This window comes from Anas acuta, chromosome 4, assembly GCF_963932015.1.
Source record: "Anas acuta chromosome 4, bAnaAcu1.1, whole genome shotgun sequence".
NCBI classification, from domain to species: domain Eukaryota; kingdom Metazoa; phylum Chordata; class Aves; order Anseriformes; family Anatidae; genus Anas; species Anas acuta.
Genome location: NC_088982.1, coordinates 73,806,929 through 73,827,564, shown reverse-complemented (window position 1 = coordinate 73,827,564; position 20,636 = coordinate 73,806,929). Strand labels below are relative to the sequence as shown.

General features: G+C 38.3%; 1 protein-coding gene across 36 annotated transcripts in view; it reads left to right on the top strand.

The window, feature by feature from the left end:
- Positions 1 to 20,636, top strand: part of CAMK2D (calcium/calmodulin dependent protein kinase II delta) — a 164,523-nt gene that overhangs the window by 59,616 nt on the left and 84,271 nt on the right. For all 36 annotated transcript variants that reach the window (XM_068682072.1, XM_068682069.1, XM_068682071.1 and 33 more), the window contains one exon: positions 4,204 to 4,263. In XM_068682072.1, the coding sequence (XP_068538173.1) occupies positions 4,204 to 4,263 (60 nt within the window). The remainder of the gene's footprint in view (positions 1 to 4,203; positions 4,264 to 20,636) is intronic.

Below are 20,636 nucleotides of genomic sequence, written 5' to 3'. Positions count from 1 at the left end.
TTGCTTGTTTTTAACTCAAGAAGTGTAGTGGCTACTCTCAGCATGTCCCTCCTTCCCCTTACTTCTTGAAGTCTTCTACGGACTGTTTGTCCTACCTTAAAGTTTGTAGCAGTAGCTGGATAGCTATAATTTTTGCAGGACTTCTCGTACTAAAAGTCATCGCTGTTTGTCATTGACCTCTCTGTTGATGTAATTAGTTGTGCTTTCTGATGTCTTTATTAAGTATGCCTTAAATGGTTGGATGAAGTGAATCACCCAAAAAAATAGTGTTCATTAATCAAGGACAATTACCTGATATTAAGCTGTCAGGATCTGTCAGGAAAGCACTCTTAATGTATCTCTTACATTATTATTTGATATGATTTAATAGTTTGCTTTCCAAATGCATGTAAAATAGGCGTGTCTGCTTCACTTCACCTATATTTGTGGGAGCTACATTTGTGGGAGCTGGTTCTGAATGTTTCAGACCCTGAGTTGTCTGCCAAGCACCTCTCCCTTGGATGCCTATTACGCCTGAGACAGCTCCAGCAGGAGAAGGGTAGGATTTTCCTGCCCAGCTTGTGCCTCTGTCCCCACACTCTCTGAAACATTGTAGTCAGAAGACATCCTGCAGGGTGCATTGAGGAAGTGTTTATGTTTTCTGTCCGACTTCCATACAGGCTGTGCTCTTCAGGCTGTACTCTGTCACTTTCTAGAGGTCAGTTGGTTACAGTTATTTATGTTCAGAGTTCCAGGCTTATACTTTACTGTATTATGACACCTGGGTCTGCATGGATAAGCCTTTAGTATCCTGTCTGAGTTTTTAAGAACATACTTAGTAAGTACTGCAGGCAGGCAATTAATCTTAGATATATTCTTCTAGACTTTTTCTTGTTTTCTTTTCTCTTTCTTTTTCTTTCTTTTTCTTTCTTTTTTCTTCTTTTTTCTTTCTTTTTTTTTTTTTTTAAATAAACTCTGCAGAATCCCGGAGGACTGGAATAGTTACTATTTGTCTTTTTATTTATGTCATAATCACACTTAAGAGGTTGTGCCTGAGATCAGGAGGTAGCTGTTCTATGTGTTTTGCAAGCCTTGCTGGGCTGGGTATAGGAGCAGGGACCATCAGTGGCAGGAGAAACAGCACTCAGGACCCTAGCCCAGGCCTTAGCACTCAGTGCTGTTCCACCAGCCAGGATATGTGTAAGGAACCTCCCGGCACCAGCCTGCCCGGAATATAACTATGTTGTGGTCACTGCTCCCGTCACAGCTCGTGCACTTGGTGCAGGGGCTGTTGATGCATTCTGCATGAAGCAATCCTGGCAGCAGGGAGCTGGTGCCTGCCCGCTCCATGCTAAGCACCCAGGATTGCTGTTATGCACCCGCTGCGCCGTCTGCCCCACTGCTGCTGCTTCTCTCACCCTGAGTCTGCCTGTCCTGCTGACGAGCAGTGGGTAGAGCACCTCTCTAGTGGGCAGTCTGGAGCCAAAGTGATCTCCAGGAAAATGAAGTTGCAATTTCATAAGTCTTTTTTGGCAGCAGCACAGGCCACCGGCCACCCTCGCTGTTGCACTGTGTTGTCCTGGCTCAGTTAGGCTGGCACAACCATCTGTGTCACCATGCTGTGAAGTTGGTTTTCTCACTTTTGGGGTAACTGCCCTGATTCTGTGTTTTTGTTAAATTCTCTAAAAGGTGGAGTACCTAATGCTTGATTTTAAAGCCCAAACTGCCTGTTTGTCAAAGGTGCCTGCAAATCTTCCTCAGGCCTCACATAATTTTGAAAGGAGAGCTTTGGGATTGTGCACAGCTTGATTTGGGGACAATATGACTCTGCACAGAAGAGAAAGGTGAAAGGAAGAGTGCCAGGCAATTTGTGGAGTCGAGCACCAGCTCAGAGGAGGATTTCGGGTGCCTGCACTATTGCTATGCGGGCACCTAAGGTGTATTTTATAGTGTATTTTTCTTGAACCTTATTTGACTCTTTTCCAACAGGCTCCAATGTCAGACTTGAATCAGAGGGACTATGATGTCTTTGAAAGATAACTTAATAACACTGCTGGTGTTCTGAGGAAGAGCAGATGCCATAATAGACCTCAATATAACAAGAGTTGTGTTACAAAATCAGCAAAAATGTGTTACATTCTTGCTGTGGTATTGTGATACCTAATGTTCTTTTGTAGGTTAAGCTTTTTTATTTTCTGAATGCTAGTTATTCAGCTCAGAAATTATTGGTTGGACTAAAGTTTTTATGGGGTGGAAGAAAAGAATTTCCCCTTTCAGTTGTTAGGAGTGTTCTCAAATGTAATGCAGATAGTTAGGATTGCAGAGATGGCACAACCCAGATTACTTGCATAACATCTGAAGTTTGAGCTCCTGTGAAGGGTGGGTTATTGTAACATACTTGGATATCCAAGTGGAGCTGGTTGAAATAATAGCAGTACAGCCTCATCTCCAAGAACATTTTACAGTTTATTTCTCCTCAAATTTTGAAAAACTATTTTTAGCTAATATTATAAAATTGAATGTACGCTGGTCTTCTGCCTCTTGACAAAAGCTTAGCATTCTTAGCATCCCTAGAAATTATGCTGCAGAAAATGAGGATAAATGGACTAGAAGTCAGTTGGAATTACAGAATCACAGTAGGCAATAGCTGGCTGTTTTAATTATCTCCAAATTGCATATTTTATTGCCTGAGTTACCTCTGCCAGTTGGGGGCTAGGGAGGTTGTTACTGATTACAGAATCAGGAAATAATTGTATAAATTGGGCCTACCAAACTCATGTATATAATTCTGAAAAACTGAGATCCTAAAATGCTACTTTTTTTTTTTTGAGTCTGTTGAGTGTGTTGGCTTTGGATTGTGATATTGTTATGGAAGGTAACAAAATGAACCAATTTTTACAAGGCAAACTGAAGTATGTTAAGAAGATACAAAAGTTAATCAGAGTTAGAAAGCATTATGTGTTTAATTTCACTTAGCCCAAGGACTCTAGCCTCATATATAATGCAGACATTATAGGTGTAGAGGTGATCTTCCTTGTATCAGAACAAAGAGTAAGGTATTTCTTTGTACCATATTTAAAGTATTTCAGGTTAGCAGTTCATACTCAGGTAATCAGGTTCTGATCAGTGGTTCCAATGTGTTCTGTCTTTCTGTCTTCATTCCCCATCCATATTACCAAAATAAATCTTTTTGTCTATTAGCTTGTGTTGCGAACTGTAGGTTCCTTTGTGTGTCTGTGATCTTTACTGCCTCACACTAGACATTATAATATACCTGTAAACCTCCATCTATTTCCAGTATAAATAATTATGCACCTTCCCAACACTAGTATTTATTATATAGAACAAATACTGTATTACAATACTACATTACTTAATGTTAACCAAAATGCAGCAGCAGTAGTATTATAAGTGGTGGTATTTGGAGCAAATACAACAAAAGCGTGCTACAAAAAAAAAAAAAAAAAAAAAAGCAACTTAAGTAAAATGGACCTCAACATAAATTTTATCTCCAAAAGTGTCATTTGGGCCTCAGTGGTGTACAAGAAAAGTTCAGACCTAGAAGTTCAGAGCTGCTTCTGCTCAAAGTTTTAAAAGAATGGCAGGGGAATTGGAGGGACCAAGAAATGATAGACCTGGACCTAAGTGTTCAGGATATGTTCAGGTTAATGACTAATCGGCCTGTGAGAGAGATTAGTCCTGCTGGAAAAACAGTAATTGCTGGTCATTAGTTATTGGAAGTTCCTGTAGCATAGTACTGCATGAGAAAGTGCCGTAGCAGGAGTGCTGGCATTGTGTCACTGTGATTGCCACGTGTTGAACTGTATACCTAGTACAGCCGGTATCATTAAAGCAGTTAGCAGGTAGGATTTAAGATAGCACTAGAGATTCAGGTTGTTCTTATTTTGATTAATGCTGTAACATGGTTTATTGCCTGATAATTATAGGTCATGGCATGAATATTTCCTGTTCTGCCCATTACATTGGCAGCTTGATTTTTCGACTGGAACGGTGCCTGCCATACTCCATCAAAGAAGTGGCTGGATGCAGTAACCTAATTTCAGTATTGCACGCAGATTTAGTGTAAAGTCTTAAATGATCTAAATAAATAAAGTATTTTTTTAAAGAATGTATCAAATAATATACTTTTTCTTCATAAAGCAAATATGACAAATTGTGTTCATCTTCATACTAAAAGCAACTTTCTGCTTTCTTTTGTTGCAGATCACCAGAAACTGGAAAGAGAAGCTAGAATCTGTCGTCTCTTGAAGCATCCCAATATTGGTAGGAACATTTAATTGCTTTATACAGTAGACACCAGATTAGAAAACCGAGGGGAAAATACAAAGTAACAAATACAAATAACAGCTCAGAGAAATCAAACAATAATATCTTCAGGCAAGACAGTTTCTTCATACTCTGGTGCTCATCCATGATTCTGTGAGATGTAATATCCCAACAGGTCACCTAGAGCAGCGTGTACTGTTCTCATCTTCTTTGAGCTATTGCTCTGCCATCAATGAGCTGTCTGCACCAGGTGTTTGGGGTTTTTTTGAGCAGTGTGTAGGAGGAGTTATTTCCAGTGCTGCTCATGACTTTTTGAGACCTGCAGAATTTCATGTAACAGCATATGTTTCAAAAAGAGACAGACGAATGTCAGTAAAGTTAGTGTTGTTTTTACTGAGATGATTATTTTATCCGGTTTTATTTTGTGTATGAGATTCCGTTCTGCTGTAGGAAAGACAGGTAGATGCAGAAAGCTCCCCTCCTTTTATTTCTAGAACTGTGTGTTCCCTACATTCATGGAAAGCATTAAAAAATGTGGCTTTTCTTTTTTATTCTTATTTTTTTCCTGTGTTTTCTGTTTCCTTGTTTTTAAAAGCGAGTAGAAAAAGATAAGTGCTTTGATCTTTAAGTAGATGGAGCTGTTCTTTTCAGACACTGAATTAAATGCCAAGGGTGTCTCTGGTACAAGAATATTTGCCATACCCAAGCATGCCCTGTCCATCTTGTTTTTCTATCCCCGTGCACGGTCTTAAAAGTTGACGTCAGAAAAACTAGTAACCTCACTGTTTTAAATAAACACATATATTTGGTACAGAAACACTTGGCAGTCTGCTTGCTTTTTCTTCTGGTTAGTTTTTCTCCTTTTCATTTTTAGCTAATGTAAGTTAGTTGTTTTGACCTTTTTAGACTAATCTAATTGTTTTATGTCTGGGAAAGAAACAGCTCTTTCCTTTTAATAATAATTGTAAATGGAAAACAAACAAACCACAGTTCAAAATGAAATACTGAATCTTTGAAAAAGCTCTCTTAGGCAGTCTCAGAGGCTTAGATAAAGTTTCACATGCAAATTTGGTTAAACAGGAAGAATAGAGTTATGGGCATTATTTTATCCCAGCCAACATTTCTGCATTGTGAAGTGATAGAAGACAAGGGAAGAGGTGCAGTTGTTGAAAGCTGTGGTTATGTGTACGGTGCTAATCTTTCTTTAGAGTAGTTCACCTGTATCTCTCTGTAATTATTGTTAGAGTACATTTGTGAATTTGAACCTCCCAGGGAAGAAGAATAAAAACCAGTAATAAATTGATGAAGTGGAAGAGCTGAAGTACACAGAAGAACTCTGTTAAAACAAATATCTAAATTGTTTTCATATGATCATATTTCTTAGCTTTGTTGAGTAATTCAAACCAATATTAGGGTCCAGATCCTCTTTGGCAAACCAGCTGTTCCATATATGGTGTTTATGTTTGTGAATGTATGATTAGAAATGCAAGCAGACAATTGCAGCTTTGCTGACAGATGGGTACAGTTACGTAAATTAACACAAATTCCGTGCTTCGTTACCAAGGTGTACAACTGAGTCACAGGATTATAAAGCAAAATCTTTTACCCTCGTCTGTGAAAAGATGGCATGTTCTAGACCTGAGAGAAACTTTTCATGATACGGAAATAACAGGCCAGGAGTTTGGCAACAGGCACAAAATTATGTCCTTGTTCAATTTCTACTATCAATTATTCCACCAACCCTGCCAGTGTATCTTCCTGAAAAAGATTTTTCCAATTAACTTCGCTGCAAAAGTTCCTTGTTTGCATAATTGCAGTAGTGAAGGCCACTTTGTTTCTTGTTTTTGTGTTGGAGAAAAATGGTAAATGTGGTCTGAAAAGGAGAAACTGTTTTTGAAACTTTGCAAAGGTAATGATTTTAGGCCTGCAAAGTCATAGGTAAGCTACTGAGCTGAAGAAGTTCCCGTTGGGTGCCTAGCTGGCTGTCCAGGCTCAGCCAGGCGCCTGTCCTATCCTTCTGGCCTCCCCCTGCACCCCGAGACGTTCCCATGTGGGCTTTTTCAAGCCCTGGCCAAGGTTTGCTCTCATCCCTTGCCACCACTCCTGCAGTCATGCCCTGCAGCTGTAACCTCAGGGTTACAGCTGCAAGGATTTCATCTGTAACCCTGAAATCCTTGCAGGGCATGCTGCCCGTTCTCCAAGCTCAACCTCTTATTCTCGCATTGCTGTCACGTGCCTTTTCTGAAGCAGTGATCTCTGATGGGTAGTAATGCTACATCGTACTAGGAAGTACTAATAGTGAAAAGGGAAGTGTACAGAGTAAGGTAATTCAGCTGTAGTCACAGATGATAGTGTTTTGTACGTGTCAGAATGGTAAAGATTAACCATTATAAACAAATTTTATTATGTATGATAAAGAGTATATGCTTAAAAATATTAACAAGTCCGTGAATATAAAAAGTTAGAATTCAGTAAAACTTCCTCTTTTCTTTCAGGCTTCTTTCTATTTATTCTTCCTGGTTAACTTGATTAAATCTCATTTCTAAAAGTGACTAGGTTTAAAGGTGTCAGTTTTAGCTTAGCTTTATTTCTAAGGTAATACATATATAATTCTTTTCTAGAGTGCTTTATGGTCTCTTCAGTTATTTTTCTCTTGTGTCTTGAGACTGCCACCAGATACTTTAGGGTGAAAAACCCTTTGAAGTTACCTTTTTTATACTTTCCCCCCAGTCAGAGTAAAGCAGCAAAGCTGTAATGAATCAGTTTTAGATTTCAGTCTGTGAGTAAACACATCATAGCTATTATGTGAGCAAGTTCGTTCTTTTTTTCTTTAGAGGAATGGGGCTTGAAAAACAATCTAAACCACTGGAACTATTTTCCATTTGTCTTATCAGAGAAAACAGAACATGGTCAAAAAAAGAAAAATTACAGATCACTGTTTTTGTAGTTCCAGGGCAGGTGTCCAATTAGTACATAACCAGTAGAAAAATTTAGCATTTAGTTATTTCATCAGGATAAGAAAGAATTCAGGGCTAGACTTTTTAACGATCGACGTACCTTTTCATAGCTTCACAAGAACACCATTTTTATACCTATTTTATATCTGACTTGGTTTTTGTTTGTTTGCTTGTTTGGTTTTAGGTGAGTGCCATTATGCTGTTAAGAAATCTTAGGATGACATTTTAAAAAGTCTTTCAATTTTAATCTGTATTCATATAAACTTAAGAAGTTCTGGTATTGGCAGAGGAGTCTTGAAATTAGTCATGAATGTTTTGATTTTTTTTTAAATGTAGATATGGAACCAGAGCTCTGGAAGAGCATAGCATATGAAAGAATTAGTGGAAGACCAAATTAGAATTCGTTCTTTCAAAGGGATAGAGCTCTGAAATTAAGGAGGCATGAAAATATTTTCATCTCATTTCTTGATTTGAATCTCTGAAAATAATCTCAGTGAATTACTAAGCACAAAATTGAGAAGAAATGAATGTATTTTCTACTGCCTTTATGTAAGTATTTGAGACATGAGATTATTGTTTCAGGAATCGACATACCTACAGCAAGTCCACAGATGAAGCATTTAAGTATCTATTGAGGGAGCTAAATTCTTCATCTGAATTACCTATTAGGAAATTCCACTTGAAGAATGATTTCGAACTAAAGTAAGATAACAACTTCTGAACTCATGTATGAGAAATCTAAACTACTGGTGATTACCCTCACTAGTCAGGTGTCAGGAAGGAAAGATAATTAAATCAAAATCCAGATATCTAGCTCTTTTAAGTTCTTGCAAATTAAAGAAATCCATCATAATTCATTTTGATACAGAGATGTTGTATTGCTTGATATGGATACATTATTTTTACAGGTAGCTAAGCATATCGAAACATAGTCATTTGAAAAACACGTTTTGGGTGCAGCAGTTTGTTTTAAGACATAGATTTTTCCAAGTACACTTGATATCCTTTTAATGAAGTCACAAATCTGGCTCATAGCATCAACTGCCATCTGTAAGGCATTTGTTTTACTTCTGTAGTATGTGCTCTTTTTTGTTGTTGTTAAGGAAGATCGGCATATTTTTTATTAGCAGTACTAGAAAAACTGATAACCACAATCAAAGTATAAAGTAGTAGTTATCATGTGATGGGATTTTCTGTAGAGGAGTTCTAAAGAAGTCTGGTTCAATATTTTTATCGACAGACTGAAACAAAAAATAGGTATCAGGCTGATGTTTTGGGACTAAGGAGCTGTAGAGTCACAAATTTAAGGAAGACTGTTGGTCTTAAAAGATGAGTGCCCGCATCTTGGAAAATACTGACTTTGAAAAGCCTGTGATGACAGGAAATACCTACTTGAACACAAATCTCATTGAGACGCTTTAAAACAAGGGAAATACCATTCTCAGATGCATGGAAATAACAGTCAGAGACAGGAAAATAGTATTTATTTATTATCTGCCAACAGAAGTCACTTCTAGAGTACTCAAGGCTGGCTTTAACATCCAGATGTCAGTAGGTATGATCTATGTAAAGGAGGAGATTTAAGGTCTAAAAGGATAACCAGGCAATGATACTTATTAAGGAAAAAAAAATGAAGTTAAGCACAGAGTTAATTTTCTGGCAGTGGAAGTAATCAAGTGTGAGAATTTTTTATGGATATGGTGTTTTCCGATTTGAAGTGTGGATGATTTTTTTTTAAAGCCTTGTACTGAGAATGGTTGATGCAGATATTCCTGGTATTCAGAACTGAGTTCAGGCCATTATTTTTGGAAAGCTGAGTATTGTTGAAGAAATATTAAAATGTAATGATTCTTTGTCTTAAGCACCTAGGGAGTTGGACAATCCTTACTGGTTGTGTTCCTATCTGACACAGAAGTGTCATGGAAACTTACAGATGTTTTCATTTCAAACGCAAGTGTAGCTCCAGGATATCTCTGAAAGCAGAGTATCTCTGTCCAGATACTGCTTTGCATGTAATTAATTCAGTTAGTTTTTCGTGATCTTTTTGGTTTACTCAGTTTTTGCTCCATGATTTCTTCTCTACTCAGTTATCTAGTCCTAATGCCTAGTGAATGGTGTAGGAAAAATGCCTAAAAGAAAAGTGGTAAGAAATGGTATTTTCTGTTCTCCTTTTTTCACATCTTTAACATTTCAGACTTGATGTATCCATGAAGTTTTACAGACTTCATATATACATCAAGTTTTATTTAGAAAATACGGAACTCCCTCATCATTTTCACCTACAATTATTTCTTTGCAATACTTATTGATTATTTTCTGATTTATGACTCTGCCTGCCTCAGCTCTTTGTATTAGAGTGATTGTAGTAAAAAGTCAGCCATTGACTTTTGTGTTTAAAAGAACATAATGTTTGTTTCATCTTGTATATCTATTTTTTTTTATAAGTGTGAAGTTGTAAACAATAGCTATTTCAGCATATGTCGTGTTTGACAAGTGAGTTTTATCCCTTTTGTTTCTTTATAGAAAACTATTTATTTTTTATTTGGTACTCAGAAATACTTCAGAAATATATCAATGATGTCTGCAGCAACACTAAAATCCTGCTTCCTTCATAGCCCATACATTTTTTTTCTCATAGTATACTAATAAACAGACAAAAATAAGAAGTGAGATCAAGTACCCTTCTTTTGTGTAATACTACTCTGCTCAAACAGAGTAGTTTCTGTTCATTACTGCCAGTCCAGACTCCTGTACTCTCAGAGAGAATTAAAATGATGCAAATACACTGGCTGAACTTCAGGCCTTATGAGGAAACTCTGAGTCCTTCCCCCAATCAGTCTTTGGTAATACTGGTACTTTCTTCTTCCAGCAGTAACCTTGAATGCCAGCTTCCTCCTTTTCTAATATTTCTTGAGTGATTTAAACTGCTTCCTCTATAACATTGTGGTAGGAAATTTTGGGCAAACAGCTCATGCTCCTTTAGTAACAAAGCTCTAGTAACAAAGCTTTAGTAACAAAGTCCAGTTTGTTCTGGACTGCAGTAGTTTGCACAGTTGTCTGATTTTCAATGTTGATGATTTCTCAGATTCTTACCATAATAAGATTACTGCAATATCACCACGTATACATTTTCTTTACTTACTACAGCTGGTTAACATAATTGAGTTTAAAATGGAAGACATAAATGTTGGTTAAGCTTTCTCTTTGCAGAACCTAGCACTTTGTATGATTACACATCAAGTTACATTAAAAATTTACCTCTATTACCAAATACCCACAGAGGATTTCTGTCATCTTAAGAAACTATTATTTTTACAGCTGTTCCATTCTCTAGTACTTCCGATTTAATAATATTTTTTAAAATAACAATAAATTTTATAAATATTTTTTATTAATAATTTAGAAATTTGTAAAGAAAAAGTGAAAGGAAATTAATCATCTCTTCACCACGAAATCCATTGCCACTGACCTGATTTCCAGCTTTACCTTCTTTTGTTAAACTTTGATTTGTTGGTCTTCCTTTAACTTTGTGAAATTATATTTTAGCAGTCTGTGATTTGTAGTCTAACAATCTATGTATTTTTGTGGGTTTAACACTGCTATACCATCTGATTATGACTCGTTTTGATGTTGATTTAGAGCCTGCTGCTGTGATTCTGGTTTAGGAGGTACCAATAATTGATAAAATCCGTATTAGCCCAACGATGCAGGTCCTGACCCAGCCTGAAAAATTGCTGAGCCAAATGTTGGTTGTTTTTTTTGTTTTGTTTTGTTTTTTTTTTTATTTCCTGGTTGAGTTTGTTGTTGCCGGGTTTAAGCTGAACTGAGTAGTGTTTTCCTAAATCCGACTTCCCACTTTTTCTCCCTGTGGCTGCTGCAAAGGCTACTGCTACCTTTATGTTCCCACTTGTGAAAAGCTATACATGGCAAAAGTTGGAACAGTTTGTGCAGTGTAATAGGATCACTGTATATAACCAGAACCTTCTGGTTTTCACATGGTGGTGCCAACACATCTGGCTTCATCAGTGCACATTATTCCTTCCCTTTCTGCTGCCACCACCTCCCCCCTGCAGATGTTGTATAAGATATGGCAAGCAGGCAGGATCCGCTAACCAGCTACATCAGGCTCAGGTCAGACTGATGAACCTTCATCTCTTCCTGAAAGGCCACAGCAGATTTTACTGACATGTGGCAGCCCTTCGGGTGATAAATGAAGTCCTCCTGGCAACAAGACAGGTTGTCCCTGAATGGCTTTATAAGCCAGGATATTTAGAGGTAAGTAGGACTGCCAAGCAGAAACTGTGCCGTGTCAGCCCTAATAGGCCTGAGCCAGTCGTGCGCGGATCTGTTTGCATAGCTGCTGTCAGGCTGGAGCTGTGACACTGCTCACTACCATGAGTTGCTGAGCTTCAGGACAGAATAGCAGAAGTTGTCTCATTTTTAAAGAACGAGAGCTGGACCAGCATATGGGAGTGTGGAGCAGCATCTTTCCAAGGGACGGTGGCTTTGCAACAGGTCAAGAGGCAGGCTAGCTCTAGGACAGCCTGCGACACCAGGCAGAAACAAATCTCTGAGCTGACTTCATAAATGTGTTGGTGTCTGTTTGCAGTCCTCTCTGGTTTCCATACTTCGAATTGGGAACGTCCCATAAACTGCTGAGGAAACTGGTAGCACCCAGACTAGGTGCTATTCTTCATCAAACTTGTTAACTCTTGCGTTCAGCTTAGTTATTCACAAGTGCAGCTTTAGGAAAAAGCTTTCCTTTTGTTTTTTTTCTCCTCTATTTCCGTGGTAACACAAAACATCAGCATAGAATTTGTGAACTTCTGGGAGAATTTGTGGGGGAAAAATAAGAAACTTCGTGTTATATTGTCCATTTTAGACAAAGGGTATTTAAAGACATGTGGGTCTTCAGTCCCACTTACATGAGTCCTTTATGTTTTACTCACCACGTTTGTGCATGCGATTTCACATAAATTCACAATAGTGTTTCTCTTAAGATTCTTGATAGACAACAGATGTGGATTCAGTAAATCCTTTCTGAATTTCATTTGATGTACCATGGCAAAGTTGAGAGTAGCTCAGCTGGCATTGGTTAAGTTACTGTATAAACCCAATGTGGAATAAGAATCAGGCCTGTTCAGGTTTGCTGGATATACTTCTTCAGCACAATATTTTTTCTGAGCTGAATTTCAGTTTTCACTCTTTACATAAAAAAACACACACACACAGAAAACCATCAAAAAACAAGCTTTAAAGGTAATAATGCAATTCTTTGATGCAGTGAAAATCAAATACTCAACTACGTGAATTTATGCTCAATAAATATGGTCCTCCCTCAGGAATATATTAACTATAAATAGAAACCAGAAATTTATGGGTCTGATATATAGATCTCACATTCTTTAGTAACGTTTACTGCTATGATGAGATAATGATTTCAACAATTTAAAATCTCTTCCTTTGAATTGAATTATTAAATTTGTAATCTCCATGATGAATAAGGTGAACCACAGTACTTGAGAGAATTAAAACATCAAGAAACCAAATAAACCAGTGATATTACATGATTTCATACTTAATGCAAAAGCCCATTTAAAGAGTATTGTAAAATAAGATTCAGAGCTTAAACTCAAAAAGTGGTTACAGGTTGTAGTCAAACAGTGAAGTGCAGCAATAGAATATAGCAGCTGTTTTTGTGATAACTAGTAGTGTCATTAAATGCACTGGGATGAGAATGAAGCAGGCAGGAAGGCACAAGGGGGCTTTTTATCTTTTTTTTTTTTTCATTGCAGCTGACTTTTCTGCAGTCTTCATTCTGAGAAGTTTTTGCTATTTCTATGCATTTGATTTCTCTGATTGTTGAAGTAGTTGGGAACGCATAGGTGATGTTTAAGGTGAAGAGACTGAAGATTTTCACCCTTGATATTGTAAGAATTTTGTGGGGAAGGGGCTGTGTGGTATCTGTTTATTTTCTGTAGACCTTCTGGTGCCACTAAAAGGGAGTGAAATGTCAAAAAAAAAAAAATCATAGCTAAATTATTTAAATTTACTGCCGGTCAGTGAACCAGTAATTTCCAATATGTAACATTAAGTATCAGATAATGTGGTCTGTCTGTGTGCCAAAGCAAAGAACTCTAAAGGCAAATTTATTAGGTGTTATACCTTTTGTCCCTGTTTCAGTTACAACATAATCCCTTTATTCTGTTAAAAGTGGCGTGGAGTCTTTTGGTTTTACTCTTCTGGGTTACTGTAGAGCATAAAAATGTATTTTAGCATAGGTGATAACATTACTATGCCACACTGGGCTATTTTCTTTCCTTTAAATGGAGGGTGAGATTATTCTAGCTCAAGTGAAACATTGCTGGTTGCAACGTCCTTGCTAACTGTACCAACATCCATAATATACTGAGGAAATAAGGTTTCACTAAAATTTGACACAAAAGTTGTCATTTTTTCTGCCTCGGAAAGTATATGCATTATTTGCACCAGAATGGGTAATGATAAAGTATAAATCAAGCGTGAGCCAGACCTTGAAGGTTTTTCCTTGCCTGCTTATAACTGGTTTTGTACATTTTCTTAAACATATGAGAATCCTTTTCATGCTGTGTCTTGCAGCTTCTAAATAAGCTTTCTTTCCATACAGTCAGTTATGCTTGTGTAGCCAGGCATTTTAAATGTAAAATAGAGTAATCCACAGAAAGGGGAAGCAGAATTTGAATATCTCATTTGAGGAACCTGCTGCAAGGGGTCGGTGCTAGGATAGCCACTGCACTTCCCATTTGTATTTTGATTTTTTTTTTATTATTATTATTATTTTTGCTTAATGTCAGCACATGCTTTCTAGAACAAAGAGTTTCATAATTGCTCTGCTGACTTCAAGAACCATATAAATAAACCAGATTAAAATAAATTACTCTCTTTTTACGGATTAAGTTTTGAAAACTTACATTTTTTTGTTTGAAAGCTTTGTTTGTTATGAATCTGCAACCACATGTTATACATATGCAGAGACATCATGACTCCCAGCTAAACCACAAATATGTAATTTTCCTCTGGACCCTTTCCTCCAAAAACATAGATCTCTACTAAAGCTTAAATATTCTTTTATTTCAGTAAAACGAGCACATATTTTTGGAGCATTTTTAGGGGATATTATAAGTTCTGCTGCCTTTACTTTGGGCAGATAATGTTGTTGTTGACGGTTTAGTTGGTAAATGCTACACTGGTTCTCAGGTTGATACCCAAATGCTGGGAAAAAAATCATGTGAACCTCCTACTTGAGTTGGAAAACAAACTGAAAAAAGGTTAAGAGTGTATTCACTAGCATGGCTGTATGTCACTGTTTGGATGGCTTTAGTGCAGCCCTCATGAGAGGTAGGATTGTTGACAGGTAGTTTCCATTGCAAACCCAGCTACAGTCCTGAAATCTGTAGCTGTGGGCTGAACCCAGTGGGAGACGTCTGTCTTGGCCTGTTCACTTTTCCAGGAAAAAAAAAAAAAAGAGAGAGAGAGAGAGAATTAACAGTCAGGCAACATTTGTTTCCCAAGCAGCCAAAATCAGCCCATTTAGAGGATCTTGCATCTTAACCCAAAGGGGTGAGTTGTCACCATGGCCAGCAGGGAGGCTGGGAGGAGCAATCAGTATGTACCTGCTTGCCTGTTTGTACCACTTCTGAGCTGTGTCCCATCTTTACCCCTCCCCGCTGCTGTCACAACTTTGGCTCCCTGGGATGTGGGGAGAAGCATCATTTTGGAGGTGGGAGAAGAAAGAACAAGAGAGAAAAAGCAGTAAGGGTGGCATGGCTGGTAGGGAGGAGGAGGCACTTGAGTGAGGGAATGGTTGAAGGCTGGGGATGTGAGCTGGAACTGGAGAGAGGCTGAAGGAAGGTCTGATTTTCAACAAAGGATTGTTCTGGCTGAAGTGATCATAAATCAGGAGCTGTGCTCTGGGAGCTTGCTGTGATGCTTAAGAATGACTTTTCTCCTCTTCCAAAGATGGTGCAAACACAAGGAGCTTATTAGGAGACACAATCCCAGGGGCTACTACATCTTCCTAGACATTCTGCTTTAGTTACATATCCCACTCCCTGACAAGTATCATAGATCATGGAATCATGTGAGTTGAAAGGGATCTCTGGAGGTTATCCAGTCCCAACCCCCTCCTCAAGCCCTGTTCAGTAAAATCAGGTTATGCAGGCTGCTGAGTTTGGAGCATCTCCCGTGAAAGAGGTTGCACAGTTGCTCTGGGCCCTGCTCCAGTGTTTGACCACCGTCCTGTCAACATAAATAAATAAATAAAAGTGTCTTTATGCCCAGCTGGGGTTTTTCCATAGTCCAGCCTGCATCTGTTGCCTCTTGCCTTGCCATTTGCATCCTGGAGAAGACTGCCTCTGTCTTCGCAACTGCTTCCCTGCTGGCAGCAGTGAGACGCGTAGCATCTGACCTGGCCCCTCCTCGTGTGCTGCCTGCAGCCCCCTCATCATCTTGGTGGCCATCTGCTGGAGAGTGCAGGGGAGAAATCAGAGCTAGAAAGAAATGAAGCTGTCCTTGTAAGTTTTTACAGTGGGCTGACACAAGAAGTTAATTTCATGAGTTACTTTAGATGCACAAGATACCATGTAAATCCATGTGTCACATGTTTTTATGCTTTTAATTCTAGATCTGAGCATTGCATTAGACTGTTTTTAGGATGCTTTCCCAAATGAGATTTAGGGCTATTTTTTCAGTAAATCAGATATTTAAAAGTTGGCAGAACTATATTTATACAGTAAATGAACAGGAGCAAAGTGTTGGCAATATTGCATTCCCTGAAATCTTGCCTGCTGATCAGTGAACAAGGCACTGGAAAGAAAAGTGGATGTTCTTGAATACAGCTGCAACCCTGTAAAATGTTTCTACTCCCTTTAAAAAAAAAAAAAAACACACATCCGCTTTCATGTTTAAATATTGTGACATAATTTGTTAATGAAAGTGGAATTTGAGTAAAAACTGTAAACATGGCCTGACTCTTTGGAATGCAGTTTTTAATTAGTTCCAAGTCATGCATTGGGAAGTACATTTTATAGGTTGAACTTCGGTGTTGTGTCTTGTGCAGAAATTTTCTTGACTACTGAGATGAGCACACAGGAAAACTGGTTACTTAATAAAAATGTAAGATTTGACATAGGAGATAATGAGTAATGTACAGTGAAACTGTGCACTGCCGTGACAGTGGGAGGCTGGCCAAACACTGGTCTTTGACTCTTCCCTATTTAGCAGTGTAGACCTAGGGCGTTTTCTCTATTTATGCAAATTCACTTTAGGAGTAGTGGCAGTACAAATTATCTCTGTGTCTTGTCCTGGAGAAATCATAAGAGAAGAAAAGTCATAGCACAATTTGTTTCCTTGCTCAGATTGCCATAACTGTGGTGATTTTAGTGATGAGGGGAGCCACCTCAGTTAGACTGCTGGCCAGTACCCCTTACAAAAACTGAAAGCTTCTAGATTTGGAAGAGCTTCTTGTTTACTTCTGTGTTTCCCTGAGAGGAGTTCTCTTCTAAACTACTTGCCACAGCGAGATTTAATTATTTATTTTTAAATAACTGTAGGTCTGGCCTCACCGGAACCCCAGGCAGCCTGCTTAGCCTATTATGTCTGAAACTTTGCTGGGATGTTGCCTTCTGGTGTCCCCCTGCAGGGCAGCAGTGTGCCAGTGGTTGCTGCCAGCCTGGCTAACCTCCCCCCTTGTGCTCAGTGGCTGCAGGGACAGAATCGGTCGGTCCAGATTATGACAGCTGTCCCCCAACCATCCCCTGTCATGGTCTAGCTTGTAGCACGTTTCAGGTGTCCTTTAGGATTTTCCTCACTCCTTCAAATGTTTGCCTTAAAATGGTCACAAATTCAGTTTTCATCCCGATGGGAGGCTGTCGTGTTGCTCTGCTCCAGGAATTACGTGTCAAAGCCGTGGCATACCAGAAGATGTTACTGGGACTGGTGTCTCAGCTTTTTATATGCTGCAACCTAACACAGAGAGCACAGAGACTGAACGCTTTTTCCCCTCTAATACCACTGTGCAACATCACTGGCATTAGATAAATACCTTACAGTTGCTCAGTTCAGCCTGTTTTTGCAGATTTCTACACTGGAGACTTTTACTCCTACCGAACTACTGATGCAGGATTTTTTTCCAGTTGATAGGGGTTTAATGATACCTCTATCCTCCCAGTCACCTTCCAAACTTGGAAGTTCTATTTTTAGTGGCTTCAGCAGTGTGTTAGTATTCTCATGGACTGCCCATGCGAGTGTGCTTCTAATTTTAGTTTGTCCTCTAGATATCTGTCTTCTTTAAATACATCTACCTTCTCATTACAGTCAGCCTGGGCCAAGCGTGGCACTCTGCTCCTTGTGCATGTAAATTGAAGATGTTCTGGTATAGTACTGTAACGAAATCCATAGCTCTACTATGTGCTGCACAGCAGTGAATAGCAGTCATATGTATCAGCAATTGTATAGTCCAAGCAATGGTTATTTAATGAATTTATTTGTGCATCTATTTAGCAGGTGACCTTGAGAGTTACTTAACCGTATTCCATCACTGCTTGGTATAATATCAATTGTGTTATTGCTGCTGCTATGTTGAATATGGCTATGCAGCCTAGCTGGGATAGACTGGTTGATGAACTAAAGACATAATTGCAGCTGACTGGCTTGCAACTATCTTCTGTAGCATATATATTGTGGGAGTTGCTGGATGTGCTAAACAGGCTGCCTAATAAGGGGATTATTTAAAGAGGTGTTTCAACTGCAACTAGTAGTCTGGTTTTATGAGTACAGACTGGCTTCCTGCTCTTTCTTGCAGCTTCTCTTCCATCCAAGACTGTGGGTTTCCACAGAGCTAATTAGCATCTTACAAATAGTCCTGTGGGACAGGACAAACTGTCTAATTTCCATTTATTGTGAGACTGTGATTAAAAGACAATGGCGGTTTTTCATCATAAGCCTCAAGTTTGTCATCTATTAAGTTAATATGCATTCCCTGCCTTTTGTAAAACAAAACCCTTTCAATCATTTGGAATGATCATTTACTTGTAAACTTGCATGTTATGAAAATCATAGTAATTTATAGTTGTCCTCTGTTCTGCTAGCATGGCTTACTGTGATGGTTAATTGATAGAGGGGAAACAATGTGCACTGAGAAATTAATGCAAACACTTTTAAGTCCAGCTCTTGAGATGGAGTAGGATTATTAGGGAAATGCTCTGTCTTGATATGGTACTTTGCATTTCTCTGTCTCATGCTCTGTCAAGTTATTGAAACTTTCAACTGCTTATATGTCATCTTGATTAGTTGTAGCGTTTGGTTATCTAGGCTACTGGAAAGTTCTGTTCACTACCATTTGACATCGTATAGAGGTCTGCACCATCATACTGATAGCTAGAAACAAGAGACCAGTTACAGTAACCTTGCTTTTCCCTTGAGACTGTTCATATTCAGTGCTTTTTCAGATTGGCAGTGAGTGTAAGAAACAGGTTTCTTTTGCGTGTTCACTGCAAACTGTGGCATAGTGTAAAGATACCTAGTCTTGCTTTTTGTTTTTGCTGGTGTCAAAGAGCAGGTTAAGTCAGTCATGCTGTTAGAATTAAATTAATACAGGTGCACACACCAGCTTTTTTTAAGTTAGTTTGGGTATCTCTAAACTATGTCACCATTTGCAGGACAGACATACCCTACGAAGCATTCTCTAACTATAACAATTACAAGTGAAAATATTTATCTGTAATTGTGCACTAAATTATGCCCTTCTAAGAGAAGGAGAAGTAGGAGTGGAAGTCCTTCTGCACCGTCATTCATCATTGGAAATACCATGATCAATCAGTGTTAGCTAGACTTTCTGGGCTGTGAACTATGTGGGAAGCTCTAGCCCTGCCACTTGCTCAGAGGAGGTAAGTTGTTTCACCTTCTGTAACCTACTGCCATTTTGCATGCTAATAGCATCATACTCAGTGTTTTATCTCTGTTTATATAGGAGAACTCAATGGAATAGCTATATTTTAATATTCAGAAAAGTAGTATGAGCCTATTTCCTCCCTAACTGCAGGGCATTCAGGGAGTTTTTTATTGTGTAATAACCAGTATATTGTCATGAGAAGCTAATCACATCCTAATAAAACCTGTGTAATTTTTGTTTTCCACAACACTTACAAATTCCTCAGGAAACTGATAAAAGAAAAAAATGCAGTCCCTACTCCCGTCACCACCAAAAATGTGTTGCATAAGATAGGAGTCATGTGAAGTCTGAGGGAATATCTGTAGACCACAAACCACAAAGAGTCAATCTTTGGGTTTATCATATTACTCTCATTCAGTATATTTGGGACTGTTTTTGAAAGTTGTCACCAGGAACATGTGATTGTAATTATGTGCATGTTACAGTTCTCTTGTGTCTATTTTAGGTCTTTTTCCTTAAAGCTTATAACACAAAACAAAAAAGTGGGAGACCCAATCCTATGAAGGTTGCTATAGCCTTGTTTTCATGCAGTGGTATAAAAACAACTATCAGATAAAATGACAGAGGGTAATTTTACAGTGGTACTGTGTAAACATTAGAAAATAATAAGTTCATCCCGTAAAATAAAGATTGTGTAATGATAATAGGGCAAAGAAATGTTTCCTTTTGCTTGTGCAGCTTAGCTGATTCAAGTCAGTTGGAAAACAATATTTTCATTCACATTTTGTTAATGAAAAGGTCTTTTTCTAGAAACATTTAGACGGGCTTCATCATCTACAAAGAAAAAGTATAGTCAGTAAGTAAGTTTCCAAACTATATGGTGAAGCAGTGCCCAGAACTGAAAGGTTGGCAAAGTGACTACATTATTGCATAGCAAAATTACTACATAATAATTGCAAAATCTGAAACGGTGGGAGTGTTTTGGGTTTGTGGTTGGTCCTTTGCTCACAAGTTGTGTAGGAATGGTTGTAATGGATCAGGCCAAAAGCCAGCCTAGTTGGTGTCACCAGTAGTACCTGTGGAGGCCTAACACATTGTAGCAGTATCTTCCCTGAATGCTTCCCTAGTCTCCAGTAGTTGCAGGTCAAGAGCTTTCTAAACAAATGAAAGTTTTTATGTATTTTAGTAACACTGCAGATCACTTCCATGAAGTTGACTTTATTGTCCTTGACCTAATTTGTTGCTGGAATGGGTCCATGGCCTGCAAGCAGTGCCCCTGCCACATACAGCATTTTCTGATCTCCAAGTACTGTTGCTCATTAGAATAATATTTAGCAATATATGCCAGAAACAGTTTAGAGATAATGTTGACTTGGTATCTTAGCTTTTTTACTTATGAATTTAATTTATATATCACCATTTTTGCTGCCATATTCTGATATTAAATATTGCAATTAAAGGTGCCTAGAGTCTGTCCTAGTGCC